At 38.1% G+C, this 23971-nt stretch overlaps 4 protein-coding genes across 4 annotated transcripts; all 4 read right to left on the bottom strand.

Moving 5' to 3' along the window:
- Positions 1 to 1602: 1602 nt before the first annotated feature.
- LOC134813170 (uncharacterized) lies at positions 1603 to 3225 on the bottom strand. The gene has a single exon (XM_063820858.1). The coding sequence runs from the start codon at positions 3223 to 3225 to the stop codon at positions 1603 to 1605; it is 1623 nt and encodes a 540-aa protein (XP_063676928.1).
- Positions 3226 to 13186: 9961 nt separating this feature from the next.
- Positions 13187 to 14855, bottom strand: LOC134812611 (large ribosomal subunit protein uL18-like). The gene is made up of 5 exons (XM_063820097.1): positions 14627 to 14855; positions 14284 to 14425; positions 13896 to 14093; positions 13522 to 13685; positions 13187 to 13380 (listed from the first exon to the last, which is right to left on the bottom strand). The coding sequence occupies exons 1-5, from the start codon at positions 14843 to 14845 to the stop codon at positions 13225 to 13227; spliced, it is 879 nt and encodes a 292-aa protein (XP_063676167.1). The 5' UTR covers positions 14846 to 14855; the 3' UTR covers positions 13187 to 13224.
- A 191-nt stretch (positions 14856 to 15046) lies between these two features.
- On the bottom strand, positions 15047 to 22207 carry LOC134813098 (conserved oligomeric Golgi complex subunit 7-like). The gene is made up of 15 exons (XM_063820777.1): positions 22085 to 22207; positions 21820 to 21933; positions 21355 to 21495; positions 20834 to 21138; positions 20429 to 20624; positions 20064 to 20227; positions 19677 to 19833; positions 19260 to 19447; positions 17868 to 17971; positions 17099 to 17575; positions 16806 to 16901; positions 16582 to 16705; positions 15822 to 16433; positions 15289 to 15503; positions 15047 to 15161 (listed from the first exon to the last, which is right to left on the bottom strand). The coding sequence occupies exons 1-13, from the start codon at positions 22085 to 22087 to the stop codon at positions 16355 to 16357; spliced, it is 2148 nt and encodes a 715-aa protein (XP_063676847.1). The 5' UTR covers positions 22088 to 22207; the 3' UTR covers positions 15047 to 15161; positions 15289 to 15503; positions 15822 to 16354.
- On the bottom strand, positions 15077 to 15974 carry LOC134813169 (large ribosomal subunit protein uL23-like). Its single transcript, XM_063820857.1, has 3 exons — positions 15822 to 15974; positions 15289 to 15503; positions 15077 to 15161 (listed from the first exon to the last, which is right to left on the bottom strand). Exons 1-3 carry the CDS (start codon positions 15972 to 15974, stop codon positions 15077 to 15079), a joined length of 453 nt encoding a protein of 150 aa, XP_063676927.1.
- Positions 22208 to 23971: the final 1764 nt, after the last annotated feature.

The following is a 23971-nucleotide window of genomic DNA, read 5'->3' as shown; positions in this document are numbered from 1 at the left end:
CATTTTTGAAATAAATGCAATGAGGGCGTTTTCGGCCACACCCTTTTTCAGGGTTTCGCGGTCACTCGAATTTTTGTATTTCAGTCCAGGAAGGTCTTAAAGACTCTTCCGATACTCCAAAATGTGCCTCATGGCCACATTTATGTACAACTTACGAAGCAACATATACCTTAAAATGCTTCGTTTCGGAAATATGGCCGAAAACGGTTTTTGGCTTGACGCAGTTCATAATTTCCGTGATTTTTTGGCATTTCCGCCTAGGAAGGTTGTAGAGACTATTCTGATGCACTAAAATGTACATAATGGCCACATTTATATACAACTTATGAAGCAACATATACCCTAAAAGGCTTATTTTCGGAAATGTGGCTGAAAAACGGATTTTTGCCGAGCGAACCAGACAGTATTCATCTTGGTCAACTTAATTATTGCGGGTCCATACCTGAACTTGGTGTTCATCGTAGACCTGTTACCTGACTCAGGGTTGTACTCGGACACACCTGATCTAAGTGATCCAGGAGAGGATTTTAGAGATATAGCAGTGGCTTATCTTAGGATGACTTTGGTGGTGGAGAATCTAGATTACACCCTGGTCATGATTTCTAAGTACTTTGCTATCCAGGGGTACGACAAGTTCGTGTATTTAGTCTCTGTTGTCATGGTTGGGTGTCATATCCTCTTTAACTACATTCTAGTGACGGTATTTCAGCTTGGTGTTGACGGGTTAAGCTTGGCTGCTATCTTAGGACGGCTGTTTCCGCTTTTAGTGTCGTTGACAGTTTGTTTCATCATGGTGAGGAGAGGGAAATTTTCTTGGAACGGGTTTTCTATTCGTGCCCTGTTAGGCTGGGGACCAATGGTTAAACTGGGCCTGGCTGGAGCTATCGAGTGTTTTGCAGAAGTTTTCCTAATTGAGATAGCAGTTTTCTTGAGTCAGTTCGACGGGGCGGATGCTTTATCTGTGGTAATCATAATGAATCAGCTAACATTCATTTGGTGGGCCGTAGCGTATGGTATGGCCCGAGCATCAGCTAATCTCATTGGGATGGCTTTGGGAGAGGGAGACGCAAATAAAACACGATACGTTATGAAACTATCTCTTCTGAACTCAATTTTAGAATCCACAACGCTTGCTATCATCTGCTATTCCTTGAGAACTGAAGAAGTTCTGATGTTTTCCTCCGATGGTGACGTTAAGGATTTATTCTTGGCAACGAGAGATAATCCTTTGGGAGAAAGGAAACAGCCGTGATAAATCGGGGTTTGCGGTAAATCGGGGCGAGGTAAATCGGGGTTTTACTGTATTTGATTGTCTTTAGGTTCAAAATTCCTCTATAAACTGTGCACAAATAAAAGTTGTATCTACGATCACATATTTCAAATTTAGCCAGTTTGTCATTTGTCATCTGTATTGAAAAATTGAAACATCGGCGATAACAATAATGGAAGTTATGACACCTCAATAGATTTGACGTACAGATTCAGAACCAAATCACCTCCAATAATCATATACTTTCGAATATAAGATGTCCCTATCGAAATATCTAAATTCACCAACAGCAATCGAGGTTTAACATTCAAACCATTTGAACAAAGCCCAGTTTATTGTCTGATCAAGGAAATCCCAGCTAAACTCACACAGAATATAACAGCTGCAATAAAAGCTAGTAAAACGTTTCTTATTTCCTTAAAATCAGCGTTAGGATCTCTACCCTGATCCTCCTCAAGTATGTCTCCAAAAATATCATCATTAGGATCACTAGCCTCGTCATTATTAGTAGCAGTCTCTTGTGTTTGAACAGTCTTTTCATTTGCATCATACTTCACAGAACAGGTTGGGTTATCGTAAATTCCATTGGCTGACGTTTCTGTCCCAGCAACGCAATCTGAATCACGCGCACGAGAATTTCCTTTCTTTCCATCCACTCTCTCCTTAGAATTGGTAATTTCTTTGTCGATGTCAACCGTCCAAATCTTTAGCGAAGCCGTCACTATCGTAATAACGTCCACTACGATGACCCCCAAGAAAATACCAGAAACCCTTAAGTCTGATAGAAATATTGTTATGAGAATTATTGGTAGTCCGATCAAATAACAGACTATACTCATAGACCATGCTGTGTACTCCTGGGCACCAAAAGCTACGAGGATCCCTTGGTTGAGAGATACTTGCACGTTATTTACGGGGATACCCAGGCAAACTACCCAAAACGTTGCCAAGAATAAATCCTTAACGTCACCATCGGAGGAAAACATCAGAACTTCTTCAATTCTCAAGGAATAGCAGATGATAGCAAGCGTTGTGGATACTAAAATTGAGTTCAGAAGAGATAGTTTCATAACGTATCGTGTTTTATTTGCGTCTCCCTCTCCCAAAGCCATCCCAATGAGATTAGCTGATGCTCGGGCCATACCATACGCTACGGCCCACCAAATGAATGTTAGCTGATTCATTATGATTACCACAGATAAAGCATCCGCCCCGTCGAACTGACTCAAGAAAACTGCTATCTCAATTAGGAAAACTTCTGCAAAACACTCGATAGCTCCAGCCAGGCCCAGTTTAACCATTGGTCCCCAGCCTAACAGGGCACGAATAGAAAACCCGTTCCAAGAAAATTTCCCTCTCCTCACCATGATGAAACAAACTGTCAACGACACTAAAAGCGGAAACAGCCGTCCTAAGATAGCAGCCAAGCTTAACCCGTCAACACCAAGCTGAAATACCGTCACTAGAATGTAGTTAAAGAGGATATGACACCCAACCATGACAACAGAGACTAAATACACGAACTTGTCGTACCCCTGGATAGCAAAGTACTTAGAAATCATGACCAGGGTGTAATCTAGATTCTCCACCACCAAAGTCATCCTAAGATAAGCCACTGCTATATCTCTAAAATCCTCTCCTGGATCACTTAGATCAGGTGTGTCCGAGTACAACCCTGAGTCAGGTAACAGGTCTACGATGAACACCAAGTTCAGGTATGGACCCACAATAATTAAGTTGACCAGGATGCCCTGAAGGAGACATTTGAAGAGAACAGTCCCTAACTCAGACTTCCTCTCAGAGCCATGAACCTGGGGCCCGTATGTGTCAAATATAGAGGAGTATCCGGAGGAAACTGAATTTACAGCAAGATTGAAGAGCGTGATAGCTAGTCCCACCCCTGCCAAGTGAGCCTGGTTCATCTTACCAGCAAAGACCAGGGTTATAAACCCCATCAGGCTATACACACCCGTTATGATGATAAAGGACCCTGAAAGGCGGAGAAATTCCCATTCTTTGGTGAGAAACGAACGAAGGTTAAACTTAAACATAACAACATATCGCAAAGCAGTTCACTTCCTAGCTCCTTCTCTATTACGTGTACGATTGCATTCTTGTGTAAATTTGTATTGATCCTGTTTGATGCGACAAGGAAATATGCTCTAATCAGGAAAGGAATAACTCGACGTTTCAATGTTACAACATCGTATTCATGATCTAAAAATATTTTATCAAAAATTCCAAACGTAAAAAACGTAGATCTGAGACAAAATTAGTGTACAATTATTTACTTTTAATCAATCAACTTTATCCAAAAAATGCGATACAAAAAAGGCATAAAAAAATTCATTACAAAATTATTTCATACGAGCGAACATCAACAATGACAGTATTCACAAATGGGCTATTGGACTGTTACCTAGAAAGGTCTTAAAGACTCATGAGCAACATAGCATTTGTCACAAGATGTAAGATGACTCACTTTGTGTCCAGAAACACCTACAAAAATTGGAGAATGATCTACTTTATTGGGCATCTCTCTTAATGGGCCAGGCCAACAGCATACTTGTGTCTTACGAAAGGGCAATTTTTTTAAATTACGGTTACTTTAGTAAAGGTCAAAGTAAAGGTCAAAGGGTCAGTTGCTAACAGCAAATTGTTTGCAATTGCCGACTCATGCACATCATAATCATATACTCAAAAACGTTCACTTTATGAGTGATTATTAAATAAGTTTAACTAAGTTGCATGATTTGTGAAAACTCCAACAATTTTTCATTGCCACCAATTTAGCCAAAATGTAATGACCAAAATTCAACTTTTAATTTATTCATTCCAGAAGACCATGATATGTACTAAGACTCTAAGAATACCGGACATAAAATAATTCGGCACTGGATCCGGGCCAGATTGTTGCTTGACCGCTGACCAGTACTCAACTTAATAATTATAATTGACTTCACTGCCTCGACCAATATTGGTGTGTAATCGCTGGATTGAGATCTGTTGGTTGCAGTTTAATTTAGCTCATTTACCATAATAGTAATACCGCAGTGGTTTGGTTCGCATAGATTTTCCCATCATTATATCATAATGTGTGTCAATCCCTCGTTTTTTAATCAAGTGGTTACTAGCTAGCTCTTTTGTTATTACAGCTGCCTCGAGATCTTATCTAGGGCACTAATACATTAGTACTAGAATATTAGAACTGTAATTCTAGAACTTCAGATTAAGATTACTTGGCTGAATGACAGGGTTCGAGATTCGACTCTAAAACGCTCAGTTTGGGAGTGATTTGTAGATAACTACTGTATTTACGTCTTCAGTTTACAAATCAGTGAAACACAAACATACAATGCGGGGGGACTACAGACCCCCTCAAATAAAAGTCATTTTCAACGTTACTGCCAGGTTACATAGCGCTGAAAATCAATAACATCAGAAATTCAAATTCAAAGCAATGCAGTATATAGTACAAAGCCACAAAACGCAACACTGCTATGAGCATGCAAATAACATAAATCATCTAAAAACTAAAAAGGGTAAAATAAAATAAGAATATAAACTAAGTCAGCTAAACAGTAATACAACAACTAATCTCACCAAAGAGATCCCTAGACACGCACAAAATATCTCAACCAGTGTTAATAAGGTGAAAATAGGAACTCAATCTAGGTTCCAGGTACAACAACACGCGGGAAGCGTGAGCCGAAGAGAAAAGGCACATTACACTCAATACAAGAGTCAAGGTCCAAATTAATAATAACGTAATATGAAAGACAAACAAATAATATGTACTACTTTTCCAACATTTCAACAGTCTACACATTCCTAATCAAATATTTTGATAACACGATCGTAAATATCTACCCCATATTTACACCAGATATTAAGTTTAGAATTGTAAAACTTCAAAAACTTTTTGCGCGAGGCAGCAGGATTAAAGCCTTGATTTACAAGCTTCTTAACTAAATAGCTAAGTCACAAATGTTACTATAAAATCCCTCTATTGTCGTATTAATATTAGCGAATCTAACAAGCTGAGAAATAAATACCCCGTAAGAAAGATTCTTTGGGATATTCTTAACGGGTGATACTCGTAAAATATCTGTTCCATATATTGTGTCCAACTCGGCGCGCGTCCTGGTAGGTCGTAAACCTACAAGGATATTCCCATCTAAAAAGGATAAGAAATTACTTTAAAACTGTAGTCTTTCCGTTTATCATAAAGTGTTACTCTAAACTTGCCCCTGTAAACGCTAATACATAAATCTAGATAATTGCACTTACGCGGTGAAACATTAGTACAGTTCACAATCATCTCCTTCGGATAGATATCTCCTAAAAAATTCCCTAATCACAGTGCTGGCAAGCACGAGCGGTGTCTTTATTGGGGGTATACTATGTACCCCCTTTACTATTGTACCCCCTTTACTATTATACCCCCTTTACTATTATAACCCCTTTGGGCTTTGGTACTCGTCGGAATATAAAGCGAGCGACCGATTTCATTCTCGGTATCATTTTGCATTTGAGAACGGTCAATCAAATATGTAAAAAATATATAAAATACTGCTATGCAAAAATTTACCGTGATTCAATATTGTATGCGCACGCAACGTCCGCTCAAAGTTTGCACGTGCGAAAGGTGAGAATTTTGCTCATTCGTGATTTCGAATAAATTCTGCTTTCCCACGATATTTAAATGGCATTATATATGAATTTAATGCCAACTTGAATGAGTAAAAAGTGCCATATTCAGTCAGGTAAAATTTCGAAATCGATGAAATTACCTCATATTTATTAATATAAATATGAATGAAGTTATGAGTTTACATTTCGGCTTTGTAAATTATCCTGACATTATAATCAAAAAGAGATGATATTTGACCAAAACCCATAATCATGGGTAGAGTGTACCGCTGCCAGTGTCTCTCTTTTCCAAACAAAAGGAAATGATATTAATTTGAATAACCGTCCGCAAATGCAAATTGATACCGAGAATGAAATCGGTCGCTCGCTTTTTCCATTCGATCACGGCTTATATTATTACAAATTGTAATAAAGCTTATTGACACGTTCATAAAAAGGTGGCACTACAGATTGATTTTTCACTGCCAAAATTGTGTGAAGCATTTTAAAATACTTGTATCTCAAGGAGTATGCTATGAAAGTTAACCAAATTTTAATATGTGGTCCAAAAAGATTCAAATGTCACATAATTAAGTCATTCATCTCTTTATATCTGTTAATTGTGCAGATATGAGCCAGAAATCACAAAATATTCATTTCTTGCACCTCTAATGATGAATTTACATTCTGTGAGTGTGTCCTGCCTCTCAATTTGATTATTGAACCTTTCTGAGATAGTTGAGTGTTAAAAGTGCGAAGAGTCACCGGTTAAATGTGGAGTTACGATGCAATTATCACACACAGGGTTAATTCTGACTAAGTATTTTAGAATGATGAATGTGATATGAATATCAACGGAATGATTGTAACAATGAACTCTATCAATCACAATTATATCATGCTAACTAATATTTAGATAATTTAGATGGTTAAAAGTGCTATAATGAGTCAAAAATCACATAAATGAGCATGTATTGAAATGATACTGTATCAGGGGAATGTATCACTTTTTGGCTCTATATCAGGTTGGTATTCATAGTAAATCTGCAGTAATTTGTTGTGACACTAGTTTATGGTCATGGAGAAGTTCGTTATTAGAGTAATAGTGGAATCAATAATCACAAAACACTGATTTTAAACTGAGTAAACTAGGCAAGTACTTTTACTACTCAAGCTATGATAATTTTGTCTCCATAATGTGACAAATGAATCAATCAGTATTCAGTAACGTATAATACTTAATTGAATTTTTGAAATGTGATTATCGATTCGTTACCTTTCCTTTCAAAATGTCATTACAACTTGAACATTACATATGATTCAATTGTCACACTTTAAAGAAAATTACATATTTGGTAGCTAGATTTATGTGATTTTTGAATCATTTAAGCACCCAGATCAAAAATTGTCGCTCAATGGCCTTTAATATGGTATAAGCTTAGACATGGATTCAAAAATCACATAATTAGAATCATAGAATGGATATAAATTGGCACCAATAACAATTTCAGATAAGACATTCCATTCCTTACATGCATTATAGTCACCATATCAATTTTGGCGTCTTTGTGAATAGTACTTTTCAGATTATCTACTAGTGTTGATTCATCTTGCATTTTTAATTGGGTGACTTTTGAATCCTTGGCGCTAAAATAACGATAACTCCTGTGATATAAGCACTAGAGACTCCGTGATTTTAGGATCATGCAATTCAATCGAATTTCTAAAGGTATAGATAGATATATCAACCAACAAAGAGCAATGACTATTTTTAAAACGCATTTAAAAAAATCAATATCTAGTGCCACCTTTTTTTGAACGTGTCCAATCATGTAGTAGTTATTTACTAATGACTCCTAAAGTGAGCGTTTTTGAGTATATGATGTGCATGAGTCGGCAATTGCGAACAATTTGCTGTTAGCAGCCGATCCTTTGACCTTAAGAAACCGTAATTTAAAAAAATGCCCTTTCGTAAGACACAAATATGCTGCTGTCCTGGCCCATTAAGAGAGATGCCCAATAAAGTAGATCATTCTCCAATTTTTGTAGGTGTTTCTGGACACAGAGTGAGTCATCTTACATCTTGTGACAAATGCTATGTTGTTCATGAGTCTTTAAGACCTTTCTAGGTAACAGTCCAATAGCCCATTAGTGGATACTGTCATTGTTCGCTCGGCAAAAATCCGTTTTTCAGCCACATTTCCGAAAATAAGCCTTTTAGGGTATATGTTGCTTCATAAGTTGTATATAAATGTGGCCATTATGTACATTTTAGTGTATTACTATTAGAATAGTCCCATAATAAGACTAGATCACTGACAAGTAGCTCAGGATGTCTGATTTGAGTAAACTAACCTGATTATCGGCAAAATTATTTAAGAACGAGAGTCATGATCTATAAAATTTTTGCCGAAATTTACCTCATTTTACCTCATTTTACCTCATTCGGGCAGCCAAAAAAGGCAAAATTGGGATGAGGTAAAATGAGGTTGACCCCCCCCCCCCCCCCCCCCCTAAGTAATTACATACACGTAAAATGTTTGTTCCAAATAATAAAACCGTAAAAACCGTAGGGACTACCGGTCCAGTCTAACAGCATCTTGTTCTCTTCATTGTGCTGATAGTGATTCCGAGAAGCATTCTCTTTACGCTGTTATCATATTAAAAATCAAGATATCGGTCATTTAAAAATTAGTAATTATAGGCCTGTCTATGATTGAAGTCCAGTGACCGCCGATCAAATCACGTGACCTTGCTTCGTAAATCATCTGTCACGTAATCACATTCGTAACGTGTCGAATGCTGACTATATCTCGTGACTTCACCAGAGCTCAAGCTACTTGATCAGGCCTTATATGTTTTGTTAAGCTTTCTGCTGTGGGCTTCCTCCGACCGAAATCAAACAATTCCAGCACCTCAATCGTGCCATTTGGTATCTATTGTTGACTTATTAATTGGTTGCGGGTGAAAAAATCGGTTAAATCTGTAAAATTTCGGTCCTCGAAATTTCATCTTCAAAAACTGAAAATTGGACACAGATTGGGACAATATGATTTTGCAATTTTATTCGGGATTTTGACGCTCAGTACCTCAATTTGGTTTCAAACCATCATCAATTAACTGTCTTATTGGTTTCTGGGCAAAAGTTTCATCCAATCTGTCAAATTTGTGTTCAGAAAATTTCATATTTGAAAATGGGACAGGATTTTGAAAATACAACTTTTCGTTTTGTTAAGCTTTCTGGCTCTGCTGTGGGCTTCCTCCGACCGAAATCAAACTTCCAGCACCTCAATCGTGTCATTTGTTATCAATTGTTGACTTACTTATTGGTTGCAGGTGAAAAAATCAGTAAAAACTGTAAAATGTCGGTCCTGGAAATTCCATCTTCAAAAACTGAAAATGGGACAGATATTGGGACATAACAATCAACAATATTGAATATGATTTTGCAATTTTATTCGGGATATTGACTCCCAGTACACCTCAATTTGGTTTTATACCATCATTAATTAGCTGACTAATTGGTTTCTGGGCAAAAGTTTCATCCAATCTGTTAAATTTGTGTTCAGAAAATTTCATATTTGAAAATGGGACAGGATTTTGAAAATACAACTTTTTGTTTTGTTAAGCTTTCTGCTGTGGGCTTCCTCCGACCGAAATCAAACTTCCAGCACCTCAATCGTGTCATAATTGTTATCTATTGTTGACTTACTTAGGGGGGGGGGGGGGTCCAACTACATTTTTGTTGTCATACGTTGTATGACCCGCCTGTATCGTCAGGACGATAAAGGGGGACCATAGTGAAACGACCGTGGGGGTCGCAACGTGATACAACATTTTTGTACATGTCCACCAGAGTTTTGCCAAATGTACGTGTACAAAAATGTACAAAATATGTTTTTTCCTGTTTGGCCACCAGATTTTTGCCAAATGTCCATGTACAAAATATGTTTTTTCCTGTTTGGCCACCAGATTTTTGCCAAATGTACATGTACAAAAATGTACAAAATATGTTTTTTCCTGTTTGGTCACCAGATTTTTGCCAAATGTCCATGTACAAAATATGTTTTTTCCTGTTTCGTTTCCAGGGATTTCCGATTTTTTGTACATTTTTTATGACCATTAATGTACATGGCCATCAGATTTTTGCCAAATGTACGCTAAATTAGTGTACAAAAATGTAGTTGGATCCCCCCCATTTATGGTTGACTTACTAATTGGTTGCGGTTGAAAAAATCAGTCAAATTACTGTAAAATTTCGATCCTGGAAATTTCATCTTCAAAAACTGAAAATGGGACAAAGATTGGGACAATTTAATTTTGCAATTTTATTCGGGATTTTGATTCCTGATTCCCATTACCTCAATTTGGTTTCATACCATCATCAATTAACTGTCTTATTGGTTTCTGGGCAAAAGTTTCATCCAATCTGTCAAATTTGGGTTCAGAAAATTTCATATTTGAATGTTGAAAATGGGACAGGATTTTGAAAATATAACTTTTTGTTTTGTTAAGCTTTCTGCTGCGGTGTGCGGGCTTCCTCCGACCGAAATCAAACTTCCAGCACATCAATCGTGTCATTTGGCATCTATAGTTGACTTACTAATTGGATGCGGGTGAAAAAATCGGTAAAAACTGTAAAATTTCGGTCCTGGAAATTTCATCTTCAAAAACTAAAAATGGGACAAAGATTGGGACAATATGATTTTTCAATTTTATTCGGGATTTTTACTCCCAGTACCTCAATTTTTGGTTTCATAATCATACCATCATTGGAGGTTTATAACCCATCATTGTACTTGTAGGTTTATAACCTACCTACCTATAACCTAACCAGGGCGCGCGCCGAGTTTGGAACAAATATTTTACGAGTATCACCCGTTATTGTTAAATACCATCTTGATTGACGATGTCAATCCTTCGCATCTCGCCGATCTGCTTAAGAGAAGCATTATTTGATGCGCGCGCGACCCAGTAGTGCATCGCGCTACAAAATACCATCATCAATCAACTGACTTTTTGGTTTCTAGGCAAGGTTTTCATCCAATCTTTCAAATTTGTGTTGATCAAAAAATTTCATATTTGAAAATGGGACAGGATTTTGACATACAAGCTTTCTGCTGCGCTGTGGGCTTCCTCCGACCTTGTAGCGCGATGCACTACTGGGTCGCGCGCGCATCAAATAATGCTTCTCGCAACCGTATGCAGATCGGCGAGATGGGAAGGATTGACATCGTGAATCAACCTCCGACCGAAATCAAACTTCCAGGATCTCAATCGTGTCATATGGCATTTATAGTTGACTTACTAATTGGGTGCGGGTTTGACCATTGTTAATGATTTGGCCCGGCGCGCGCTACTTCGTAGCACTTGTCATCGGACCATTTCGAGAAGAAATTTAGACGAGTAACATCCGTCAGGGTGCGGGTGAAAAAATCAGTCAAATTACTGTAAAATTTTGGTCTTCCCATCTTCAAAAACTGAAAATGGGACTTTAAGATTGTTAACGGGTGATACTCGTAAAATATCTGTTCCATCGTAAAATATCTGTTCCATCTGTTCCATCTGTTCCATCTGTTCCAGGACCGTCGACGAGTCCAACTCGGCGCGCGTCCTGGTAGGTTGTAAACCTACAATAAGATTGAGACAATTTGATTTTGCAATTTTATTCGCGATTTTGACTCCCAGTACCCCAATTTGGTTTCGCACCATCATCAATTAACTGACCAATTTGTTTATGGGAAACATAGCTTTTGTGTCAAAATTACACTAGCGTAATCATTTGGAAACCCCCCCTCCCCGTTCGGCGTAATAATAATATGTGAACGACCCTTTATACTTTGTTAGTAAGAGAGCCACTTGCCGCTCGGAATTATCGTGCTTCACTTTCGGATTGTATTATATGCACTTAACCCCAGTTCCATGGCCAAATAATACGGTAAAATAATTCGGGCAAATTTTATTTGTGAAAAAAATTTATTCGGGTGACATGTTCCATGCCCAAATAATTTGCGTGCGGAAATCGATACGCGTATCGGTTGCGTCGGGTGAGATCGAGACTGCGACCACCTAAGTTTAAATTAGGATGAAAATTACGTAAACATCACGTATAGTAAACTAGTGTAACAACCAATGTGCTGAAGCAAATTAGTGTCCTTCATATATTTTCTATAAACTTTTTTGTGTAAATTTAAGAAAATAGGGTTGACATATCTAAATTAAGTTGTTTGAACTTTCATAGTCAAGAATAATTCCTTTGCAATTAACATGTTTGACCAACTTAAATTAATATAAAGATATAAGGACTGGGGAGGGGATCATGTTTTGTGCCCGTTTTTGTCCGTTCGGTACCCTATATTTTCAAAACGGACAAAAAGTAGGGCGGACAAGAACGGAACAAAAACAGACAAGAATGTTGTGGAAATAACATTTAGATGCTTCCTCCTCCTCTTCTTCCTCAGTCCTCCTCGTCCTTAGTCCTCCTCGTCCTCCTTCTCAGTCCTCCTCGTCCTTCGTCCTCCTTCTCAGTCCTCCTCGTCCTTCGTCCTCCTTCTCAGTCCTCCTTGTCCTCCTCGTCCTCGTCGTCCTCGTCGTCCTCGTCGTCCTCGTCGTCCTCGTCGTCCTCCTCCTCCTGAGTCCTTCCCCTCCTAAGTCCTCCTCATCCTCAGTCCTACTCGTCCTTAGTCCTCTTCCTCCTCCCCCTTCTTCTCAGTCCTCCTCCTCCTCTTCCTCAGTCCTCCTCAGTCATCCTAAATATCAGATAATAAAACATTGGTTCTTGGGAACCCGAAAATGACTCACTGCAGCTCCTCAATAAAATGGCTAATCGTGTAATCGATGTGTAGTGTAATAGCGTTGTTATCATTAGTGTTATGATGATATGCGTTAGGTAATCCCAGAAACATTTAGGACAACGAAATGCAATTATAGTATTGATTACAACCGCAGCGACTATATTATTTGAGTGAAATTTTAAAAATTCGTGCGCAAGTTCACGAATTTTTTTAGCCCGAATATTTCAGTCGAAGCGAAAAATGTGGGTTAAAAATTCGGGCAAATTTTATTTGGGTGAAAAATTTGAGTGAAAATTCGGGCATGGAACTTAGGGGTAAGGGAATTTACTATAATTTGAGGCAAGAATGTAGTGCCCCCACTTGGCGTTCATTACACTGACTAATATTAAAGCCAGGTTTTGGCCGGATTGTAAACCACTCCTTTCCCCTCTGTTAGCCGCTTACAGGGAACCCGCTATATTTTCTTAAACATATTAACTAATAAAACACATTTGTTCAGATAGTTTAAAAAATTCTTTGCAAATAAAATTAATGAAGCGCAAGGAACGCAGCCTTCTGTTGGGCGACCCTTCCCTTGCGTTGTTGAAGGGACATTCTCTGCCTCTTGTAACTCTTGGGTTTGTAATCATCTGGCTTCTCTTTCTTGGCTGAGGCCACTGGATCGGCTCGGATAGCAGCGTGTGCCTGCGAATTTTATTTATGTAACAAAAAAGTCACTCAATAAAAGGTCCGGAATATGTATTACAGTACAATATAAAAACAGCATATCAATTATTATTCATAAACGTAGATCAGAATTGAACGGTTGTGGCTCAAAGCATTTACCTTGGTGTACATTTCCTCGATCATGTCTGGCATGATACCTTCCTTCTTGTAGACGGCGAATTGTCTCTTATAGGCATCTTCGTCCTCGTCAAGGAGGGTCTGCATGTAGCTGCCGACGTGAGCTCCGAGAATTCTGGCTCTGTGGGCGCCGGCATCGTAGTCACCTGGGGAGCAGACACGGTGAAATGCTATAACTATGTTACATGATTGGGTGATTGCAAATATTCTATAGAAAAAAAACATTATAACCAGACATCAATATCGGTCTCATTGCTGCGAACGGAAACCTAGTACACGGATCAAATGAGCTGCGTTTTACCACAACATCACATTAATACTGCTCTATCACACTAATACCGCTCCATCACACTCACCGCTCTCCATGTTGTATCCGGGGAATCGTTTTGAGGAATGAGGGATATCGAGACCACCATCAACAGCTCCCTTCAAGACTCCGAAGATTCTAGCTCCGGAGGAGGTCTTGGAGAGACCAGTGTCGAGGACACAGTAGAATGCTCCCCTCTCTCCCTCCTTCTCAACGAAGTACTCTTCTCCGTCAACAGCCTCCACACCTGTAGACATCTTGTTCAAAGAAGATATAGCAGTAACATCGCTATCCGCGGAACAGTAAATTTGCAATCGAAAGGTTTTTCGATTCAAAAGGCTTCAACAATATTTTGTTGTCAGTAACATTCCATAAATATTCATTAGTAATGAAAGCAATCAACAGATGAACTAATGATAGCAATAAACATTCCTAACCAGTGTAAGTCTCATCGAGTCCGTATTTCTGGTTAAGTCTCCTGGCGAGGAGGAGTCCTACAGCGTATGAAGCAGGGTAGTTGGTCAGACCAGCCTTGATTCCGTATCTGGGCAGCTCGGAACTTCTGGCGTCACACACAATCTGTAAAGATATGAACAGTCAACTTTCTAAATTCTATAGTTTTCACACTTTCATTATTTGATAATTCATCTTTATAATTGTGACAACGTTTTGGATCACGAAACTAAGAATAATGCGTTAGAGCATTGATTTTTTACCAAGAATTCTGTAAATGGTGGAGCAAAATTTGGGAAAAGTGGGCCAAAAAGAAGCTAGACTGACCTTATCTCCCTCGATGGTAGCATAAGCGACCTGAGCGATGATAACTTTGTTGGTAAACCTAACAATCAGCCTGTATTTGGGGGTGTTGTATTTGTTCTTGTTCTGGATTATGAGCCTCTTTCTGGCGAAGTAATCGGTCTTACCCTCCCTTCGTCTCCTGTATTTAACCTGGAACCGCTTGAAGTATGGCTTGTTCTTAACAACCTTGACGAACCCCATGGCTTCTAATAAGTATTGACGTTAGAAAATATTACTCTTTTAAATTTTTAAATTCAATGATGTAAAAAATTAAAACATAACCAAGCGGAAATGAATCCATGAAATTTTCAGGAAGTATTGAGATGATGTCTGGAAAAATACATAAGGTCTCATAAGTTGGGCAATGGGCATATACAGAACTTGTAAAACAGTGAAACAAAATTGTCATAGATAAAAAATGTCAAGAATAATTTAGATGATTCCGATCTTATTTGCAATGTCCAAGGCATCATAATCCGGCGCTAACCTCACGTAGGCTTTCTTCTGTCCGTCGGGCCTGTAATACAATTAAAATCAATTGAAGTGATAATAAGTGATAATACCACAAAAATAAAATGAACAACTACTTGCCAATGATAAAGATTATTGTAGAAACGAAGTAATTTCACATGATATCTATTAACCTGATAAGAGTGTTGACTTTTGCGACGTCAATGTCATAAAGCTGTTTGACGGCCATTTTAATCTGGGGTTTGTTAGCACGTGTGTTAACCAGGAAGACCAACGTGTTGTTGTCTTCGATCTTCTTCATCGCTGATTCGGTGGTCAGAGGATTTTGGATGATGCTGTATTTGTCCAACTTGGCAGTGTTGATGGTGTTCACTGACTTTCTGGCGTACTGAACAATTAATATTATCAATATGATATATATATATATATATATTTGAGACATTCAGTGAAACAGTAAAACACGAAATTCACATTTATATATATATAGTGTAATAGACCAACCAGACATCAGAATAATACTTGCGTGGTCTGTATTTAAAAATCATCACGCAAGTTTAAAGCTTATTAAAACACTAGAAAAATCTATTAAATCTATCGAGTATTAGTAATGGGATAGAGCTGCTTTAACGAGTCAGTCCATACCGGCCCTGGCTTCATATAATAATGTAACTTTTTAAATTCTAATGAAAAGCTCGAATAGACAAACCTTGGGTTTACGGGGGGTGATCTTTGTCTTGGGCCTCCTGAAGGTGGCACTTGTCATGACCTTCTTCTTCTTCAGCGTGAACTTGCCGCCCTTCAATACGGCTTTGCTGGCATTCTTGGCCTTGGAAACGGCCGCTGATTTCTTAACAGCCATCCTACATGATAATTGCGATTAAAAATGTAAAGAAACTAGAATCACAAATAACTATAACAACATTGAAGTTAAAAATGAACGCGTATAATGAGTTAACTCTCGTGATGATCATTTTAAATCTGAAATTAAAATTACATCATAAACATAGAATTAGCAATAACAAATAATTTAACAGCATGCAAAAATAATTAAACATTCAAAACATTCTCAAAGCTCACTGCCTGCCAGAACAAATTTACAATTTCAGTTAAAGGTTTAGAATTCAAAATAACAACTTAACAGTTCACAGCATGCATAAACCTAAACATTCAGTACTAGTGTTAATTTAGGAAAATAAACATGCTCCCGTCAACAAAGGCCCCGTTTATGGTATTGACTAATTAATAGGCTGGTCGCCTCATGGTTGAGATCTTTCCTCGGAGGTACTTAGGTATGTTCTGCGTTTCAGCACTGTCAATTCTGAGGGAATATATATTAAAGGAACATGACATAAAAATTGAGAGTTTCGTTCAAATTTCCACAATCAACCAATGATATCTTATATCACGGAACCTGTTGATAATAAATGTGACGCAGAAACAACTAAAAACTAAATATAAGAACTAACTGGTCTATGGGAAGTGAAAGGAGTCTGGATATGTCCACTATGTCACGTGATAATGGGACCTCTAGAGCTCCCATCACATTGCTGATATAAGCTACATCCGCAGTAAGTTGCTTACATCCCACTCCTGGGAAAGTTGCATGTTTATATTCCTGATCATATCACTCACTGAAAGTTGTGACTACCCTTATTCACAGTATCTTGATAGTTGGATAAAGGTAACGTACCCGATAGTCGGTGTATCTTCAGTATCATCTCAACAATAGTGAACAGTGTGCTCTGACAAACACATGTTAACCAAGCAAATGCATCTCCCTCCACGTCTGAAATCATGAAATACGTTTATAATTTAAATAAATCAACTTTCAACCAACTAAAATGTGCGATGAACTTAATACTGAAATGAATTTCAATGTGAAATCGAATATCAATACGAGATGTATTCTTAAGACATTGAAAATTTACACTTTCGAAATCTACACATGCTCTTAATAAAAGGAAGTGTAAATGCAGAACTAACCTTGAGCCATGCCAGGGAACTGAGTGAAGTCGACCAGTATAAGAGCGGTATCAAGAGGAATGTTCTCTTCTGCGAAGAATGGCTCTAGTTGTTGGGGCAGCAACAACAGATAGTCCCCTAGACTTGTTATGTAGGTCAGAGGAGAAGGACTGAACACTGCTCCTTCGTCGACCACCCACTCTTCGCTCAAGTGGACACCGTTTAAATTGGACTTGACATGGAACAACACAAAGTCAACACAGAGCTTGTTGCAATTGTTAATTGGTTTCTTAAACAGTTCCATCGTTTTATCGAATAGTGTGATCTTCGAACCATCAATCAGAGAGTCGAGCAGTGCTTTGTTGGCTCCGTATCTAAGTGGATCTGCCTCAAGCCAAGTGTCAATTTTCGTGACTAAGCCAGGACCTTTCGTTACATGTTGCTTCACCGTTTCTATACATTCCGATTCCAAGCTCTTAATATCAGTGTAACATTCACCTGAAAAAGACGTAGCTGAATAGGTCTGAAATGTAATATCATATTTTTAAGACTTGATAATTCGACTTGCCTTAAATTGACTTTTCTATTTGTCCATAAATCGACTAACAAATGTAAAGTTTACTGCATTTATACTGTTAATATCTTAGAAGAATTAAACGACCCAAAACACGAGACACGTTAACCGACCGGAGCCACTGCTTGAAGGGCCACAGACAAGCGATTCACTAAACTGAATTACAATCACCAACTACGGTGTTGTCTCATTTCACAACTGCAGTTTCAGACGTACCTAAGATTTGGAATAGTTTGAAGCATGACTGGAACCCGACCCAATGGTCTTCTTGGAACATCGACTGTGATCCGGCCTCCACTCCAAACGCGGCCCTCATTTCCCTGAGGTACATTTGGTTAACTTCAGACACAAAGCGGCAGTACGTGCGCGCTAAAAGTATCTTCAAAGTGTTTTGTATGATTTTTCGCGCCAAGATATTGTCACCGCGCGTTACGCAAACCAACAAGTCATACGTGATTGTCACAGGCCTAGATGTGGATTTACATCTATCTGTTTGCTACCCTCCCTTTCCCAGGTCAAACAGACCAACCATGCTCACACAGTAGCCGAGATTCTTGTTACCATACCAACCCCCTCGATAAAGTCAATTTGCACGCGCAACTGACTTGGAACTTGCACGTGCTGGATTTGTGTATAAATACTGTGACAACAGATTAACTTTCTGCCAGTATTCCTTCAACAATATCATCATCTTGAATTAATACTGATTTACCTTCTTCAAAAGACAAAGAAAGGATGATCTTCGAAGAAATCCTTTTGTTGGTAAGCTTTGGCTTACTACTAGCCGTCATCCTTGGCGGTATTATCGGAGTTTTCTGGGCCCGTTCCAGCAAACGAGCAGTCGACACTGCTCTCGAGGACGTGGAAAGTCGAATGGCCAGCTACGAACTGACCAGCAATTTGGCGAACGATGAGTTCGCTGAATATTTGGACCAGAAAATCAGCACATTGGAAAGGGCAGCAGAGAAAAGAATGCCCAAAAGAATTGTGGTGGCGGACGCTGCAACCACGCCAGAGCTGCAGACAGCGGATACCAGGACTCAAACAGATGAGTTGCAATCTGCTCAAGTGGTCCAACCTGTTAACAAAGAAGTGATCCTGGCGAAACCAGAACTCCTCACTGCAGCTCCGCCTGCACCCAAGCCAACGCAGTCGGTATCACTGCCCTGCATCATTAATGTGCAACCGATCGAAGTTAGGAGCATGAGCCTCCGATTTATCGGATCTCATCCTGTAATCTGAGGTTTTAGCTCAAGATTTTTATCACGATTTTAGCAACCAAGACTTGGATTTTATCTACCACGTTGAGGATTTTAAAAAAGGCCAGGCAACAACCCTTGCTTGCGCCTCAGTGGGGGGAACAAATAGTTTCACTATCTGTTCTTCGTGCCAGCCCTTCTCTCTGTTCGATCCTTTGAAGTAACAGGATCCCACAGAAAGAAGGGTCCCACTGCCGCGGATCTTACCCGGCTGATGATCCATGGAGTGCGGTCAACTCCTAAATACCCGCGCGACCTTATTTTTAGGTTTCAATAAAGATTTTGCTTAGAATTTTCGCAGAGTGGGTAATATAAAATAGATAACATCGCTTAGAATTATCTGACAAACCTGATGAAACTGTTTATTTTTTCCACGAGTAGATCGAAGTAGAACTCAATAGCTGACACCACATCTACAAGAGTGTAACCATTGGTCAGATTCAAACATTGGGGTATGCAATCTTTAACATGTGCCACTACACGTTTAGTACTAGAGTGTAATTCTGAGACTGAATCTGAGCTTGTTCGCTTTACCCTCTGAAATTATTCCTATTTGAAAATTATAACCTAAACGAATGAATATTAGTAAAAATAAAGTTTCGAAAAATCTTGGCCGTTTCAAGTAATAGGAACTACCAAAAATAAAGAAATTGTAAGTTATCTTGGAGAACGGGTGCGAAAGAAGACTGATAAAGACCAATAAGACTTATAAAGACCAATAAGACTGATAAAGACCAATAAGACTGATAAAGATAATTGACCGTACCATCGCTAGAGAGTGCACATCTCGCAACAGGGATGACTTTACTTTGTCACCAAGAGAAGTTAAATGTCTGATGTAAGGAGATATGATGGATCTTCCTAGTTTTTCTGTTATTTCGTTATCAACCTCTGTTAGTTCACGTCCTAAGGAGTTGGCAAATCTGATGTTGGGGAAACTCAGGTAAGATTGAAGATAAATACTTTTATAATTATTATTTGATACGGTTTATTGAAATACAATAGCAGGGAATTCTTAGTTACAACATTCATGACAATGATAGTCCCGACCGGCGTCCGCAGTGCCAATTAGTTTTATCAGGGCCAAAACTCGCGCCATTCTCCTAAGTGGAATAAAATATAAGAGTATAAAATATTTTAAGACTGCACAAACCTGTACACAATATCGAGTAAGGTAGTGAGAGCGAGTACTGGAGTTTGAGAGTCAGACAGGAAGTTACTGATCTCGTGTTGTAGATCAGTGTTATCTAAACAAAGTGTTACCAGAGATAACACCACCGCTGTGTGGTTTGTGTATATCCCACTCGTCCACGATAACTGAAGTCATTAGGGTTAGAGCGAGTTACACAAAAACACGATCAGGTTGCTTCGCGGAAATTAACCTGAAATCTGACGAGCCACGAGGATACCAGACTTCATTCTGGCAAAATGCTGATGGTTTTAGCCGTTTTTAGCCGTCACACCAAACTAGTCACCTCAGCTCAGTAGAGTTAGATTGAATTGCAATTGAGCACTGACCTGGGCGTGAAAGAGCTCCAAAACAGAGGAATAAAAGCCATGTAACCAGGTATCAACACTACCACTAGTTCTCAACATGTTGAACTGTTTCTGTGAGTTTGTCTTGTGTGTTCGGTGATAGTAGTTGTACAGTTCACCCTGCCGTCCCATGTCGCTGAATATCTTGTAGTACAAGCGGGCGTCTTCTGATTTGTCACTGAAATATTTGTTAGTATTAACAATCAATTCGTCTTATTAATACTTTCAAGTGGATATAACACATTGCAATTAGTCTCATAATATGTTAGGAATTATCGTCATTGTAATCAGACGAACGAGACTCCATTTCTATAATCATAGACGTAATTCAAAATTTATTTATTTATAACGGGAAGGTTTTCGATTGAAGTTACAATAAATTCTTACTTGTTGAAAGTGGATATAAGTTTAGGACTAAGAATAGCTTCCAGTCTGTTTGAAAGATTGTTAAGTCTATCACATCTATCAGAATAGTCTGGTAAGTTCACAAGTCCCGCTAGAGCGTCTCTCATCTCCCCCAGCTTCTCTGATATCCCCTCTAGATCCTGCTCTTCAAAGAGGAGGTCTATCTGGTCGTTCAGAACACACCAGTTGTCTGCCTGTTTTAGCTTCTTTTCTGTCACTAACATCCTGTCTTTTATCTTGTCCAGTTCTACGACTGTTGACATGGATTCTACTGTATCTTGTTGAACCTGCAGAACATTGTGTTGACGTTAGAAAAATAGAGACATTTTTTTAAAAAGAGCATTATATATAATGTAACAATTATAGATGGCGATAACAAAGATGACAACAAATGTGATTACTTAAACATTTTGATTACTTCAATAAACACATACACTATAATGCATTTCACATTAAAATGGGAAACTTGCAGCAAGAATAAAAAATAAGAAATGGCTAAAAACCTTGCTGATATCACTTTTAACAAGGTTCATCTGGTTACGAAGCAAGACAGCCTCGTTGTTAAGACCCTGTATCTCTGTTACAACACGTGGTATGTCTGACAGCAAGTTAGCAGTGGACTCTTCTAGTGAGCCATTAACCTCCTGTGGCAGAGTCATGGTTACACGGAGAATTACAAATGTTGTTAATTGGCTGAACCACATATCGCGATCGGTGGTACACTAAAAGGCTGTGTGACATTGAGGTAGGTTGCCTTGCTGGACAGTTTAAGGCCGCAATGAAAGCAAAATACTCGTGTCATCCTTTTTTAACTATTTGTCATTGTATTGATGGCTGAGCCAATCGATATCATGTTAGGTTACTATCCTTTTCTAGATCTTAAACAGTTCTACAAACGTTAGTAAGGTAGTACGATATAATTATGTATTATACCTTTATACTTACAACCAAGTAACTAAGTAACTTGCCTGCATTAACAGCTGCAGCTTCATGACAAGGGTGTTGGGATTTTGTTCTGACTTTAATGCACCATTTACCCACTTCTTTAGGTCGAAATCATCATCATTGAACTTGGAATAGTCCTGAAAACACATAGGAGGTTAGTCATTAGGACGATAAAATATTTATTGAAAATCAAACGAACTTTACTAGTATAGACGGTCATCGATTGTAAATATTTCATCATGCTCCATTGTCAATTTTTTTAAAAGTAAAGGAAGTATCTAAACATACCATAGTCCTGTCCCTTCAGATTTGAGACTAAGATTCAATCATCGGATTCTATGTAAGCTTGTTAATATTTTCATTTTATTCTCATGAGACCTTCGGTTTCCTTCAGCAACTGATCATAAAGCTAGGGGGGGTAGGGATCATGAGGATGAAAGGTTTATCATTGTGTTGGTACACTAGCTCAGCGTACAGAATTGGAATATAAATAAATAGAAGTACAGAATTATCCTCATTAAAAGCATCTTAGAATAGGGCACTTTCAAAAACTATGTTAACGAATCTGTCACGGGAAAAATTTCAACTTCTAGAAGCTCTCATTTGGTGGATAAACTCAATATTTTGATTAAACTTTTTTTCAGCATAGGATTTGCGATAGTTCAACTTTTACAAAAAGAATAAAATGTCTACTATGTCTATGAACAGAGATACACGCATTTAAATCAGGGCTAATAATGGTGGATATACTTTTCAGAGGGGTTTGGTGGATATATCATTTGTTGGCCTGTAACTTTACGTGTGGTTAATTTATGGTGATTATTTAAAGATAGAATTGTAGCAAATCGATATGCCTCTATGATAAAAGGCGAAAATAAAGAAAGATTTCAATTTTAAGGCTAGATATGGTGGATAATAAAACGATGAAATAAAATTCAATACCGAAAATTTTCAACTGAAAAAATTATATTGGTCAACAAGTTCACCAGCTTTACTCAGTGAACGGATCAGGTTGGAAATCGTTTCAAGTTTATGATAGCATAGAAGATTTAATTTTTAGGCCATTTTTGGTGGATATATTTGAGCTTCAAGATTGATTTAATTTTAAGTCAATTTCTGAGTCAATAATGCAGGTTATCCATTGTTAGACCCCAATTATCTCGTCTAGAAGCTGAAAATGTATACAATTATTGCTCTAGGGCCATAATGAATGGATATAGTTTCATACGAACTTAACAAACTGTTTCCTTTCAGCCTTTAGAGCTGTTTTTGGTGGATAAAAGTACTAAAACGGGAAAATTTGCTTTTGTATCCACTATTTTTGGCCCTAGATGTGTTCTATCATGAAACTACAACTGTTTCTAGATAGAAAATCCCCTTTGCTGAGTCAGTTCAAAAGAATTTTCAGTCCAAGACGACTTTTAAGGTTAAAATTGGTGGATATTAAATGTGAATAACCTACCTCAGTGATTGAAATAACGATTTCTTGACTGATAACGTATGTGATCCACTTTCAACGCCCAATAATTATATCTTAAGGTCGAAAGAGCTGAAAATCATTGCTCTGAGGTTGAAAAGAAGGGCTATAGTTTCAAGTAAACGTTCCAAACATTCTCCATTTAGGGCCGTTTTTGGTGGATAAATGCCTAAGAAATTAGCTTAAAAACGGTTAAATTTGCTTTTTTATCCACTATTTCTGGCCTTAGATTTGCTCGATTATGAAATCATACACTGATATTGGTTTGTTTAGACCTTTTTCTTGTTCAGCACAAAATGTGATAAGCTCAAGCCGACTTTTAAGGCCAAAATTGATGGATATCAAAATATCCAGGTCGATATTTTAAGTATTTTTGAGTTAATTATCCACCAAATTGGCCCTGAATGCTTAAAATGCCATAGTACCTTATGCATAAATGTTCAACATCTTATATTTCATCTTTTTCAACTGTTTCTAATCATGATGATGTCTTATTTATTGATATTTTGGTAACATTTACGTGTTTAACTAATTAATATTGACTTATATCCACCAAAAATAGCCTTTTAACTTGAATCTTGTACTTCATAGTTGATGCCATAGATTTAACATTGCCTTTGCATCATTTTAAGACCAGTAAATTGATGTTAGCTAACAAATAACAGTCTTAAAAAAGAGGTAAAAAAATATATCCACCA

The sequence above is a fragment of the Bolinopsis microptera genome, chromosome 3 (genome assembly GCF_026151205.1).
Source record: "Bolinopsis microptera isolate Bmic1 chromosome 3, MBARI_Bmic_1.0, whole genome shotgun sequence".
NCBI lineage: Eukaryota > Metazoa > Ctenophora > Tentaculata > Lobata > Bolinopsidae > Bolinopsis > Bolinopsis microptera.
Note: the sequence above shows the minus strand (reverse complement) of the source record. Positions and strands in the feature narration are given on the sequence as shown.

Coding starts and splice junctions, on each gene's coding strand:
- LOC134813098 (XM_063820777.1), bottom strand. Junction 20,625..20,833: donor CTTATATCCACTTTCAACAA/GTAAGAATTTAT, acceptor CAAATATTTCAG/TGACAAATCAGAAGACGCCC. Junction 19,834..20,063: donor TTACTCGATATTGTGTACAG/GTTTGTGCAGTC, acceptor CCCCAACATCAG/ATTTGCCAACTCCTTAGGAC.
- LOC134813169 (XM_063820857.1), bottom strand. CDS start 15,974: ATGGCTGTTAAGAAATCAGCGGCCGTTTCCAAGGCCAAGAATGCCAGC. Junction 15,504..15,821: donor TCACCCCCCGTAAACCCAAG/GTTTGTCTATTC, acceptor TTAATTGTTCAG/TACGCCAGAAAGTCAGTGAA. Junction 15,162..15,288: donor AAAGTCAACACTCTTATCAG/GTTAATAGATAT, acceptor ATTGTATTACAG/GCCCGACGGACAGAAGAAAG.
- LOC134812611 (XM_063820097.1), bottom strand. CDS start 14,845: ATGGGGTTCGTCAAGGTTGTTAAGAACAAGCCATACTTCAAGCGGTTC. Junction 13,686..13,895: donor CGGATACAACATGGAGAGCG/GTGAGTGTGATG, acceptor TCTGCTCCCCAG/GTGACTACGATGCCGGCGCC. Junction 13,381..13,521: donor TCGAGGAAATGTACACCAAG/GTAAATGCTTTG, acceptor TAAAATTCGCAG/GCACACGCTGCTATCCGAGC.
- LOC134813170 (XM_063820858.1), bottom strand. CDS start 3,225: ATGGGGTTTATAACCCTGGTCTTTGCTGGTAAGATGAACCAGGCTCAC.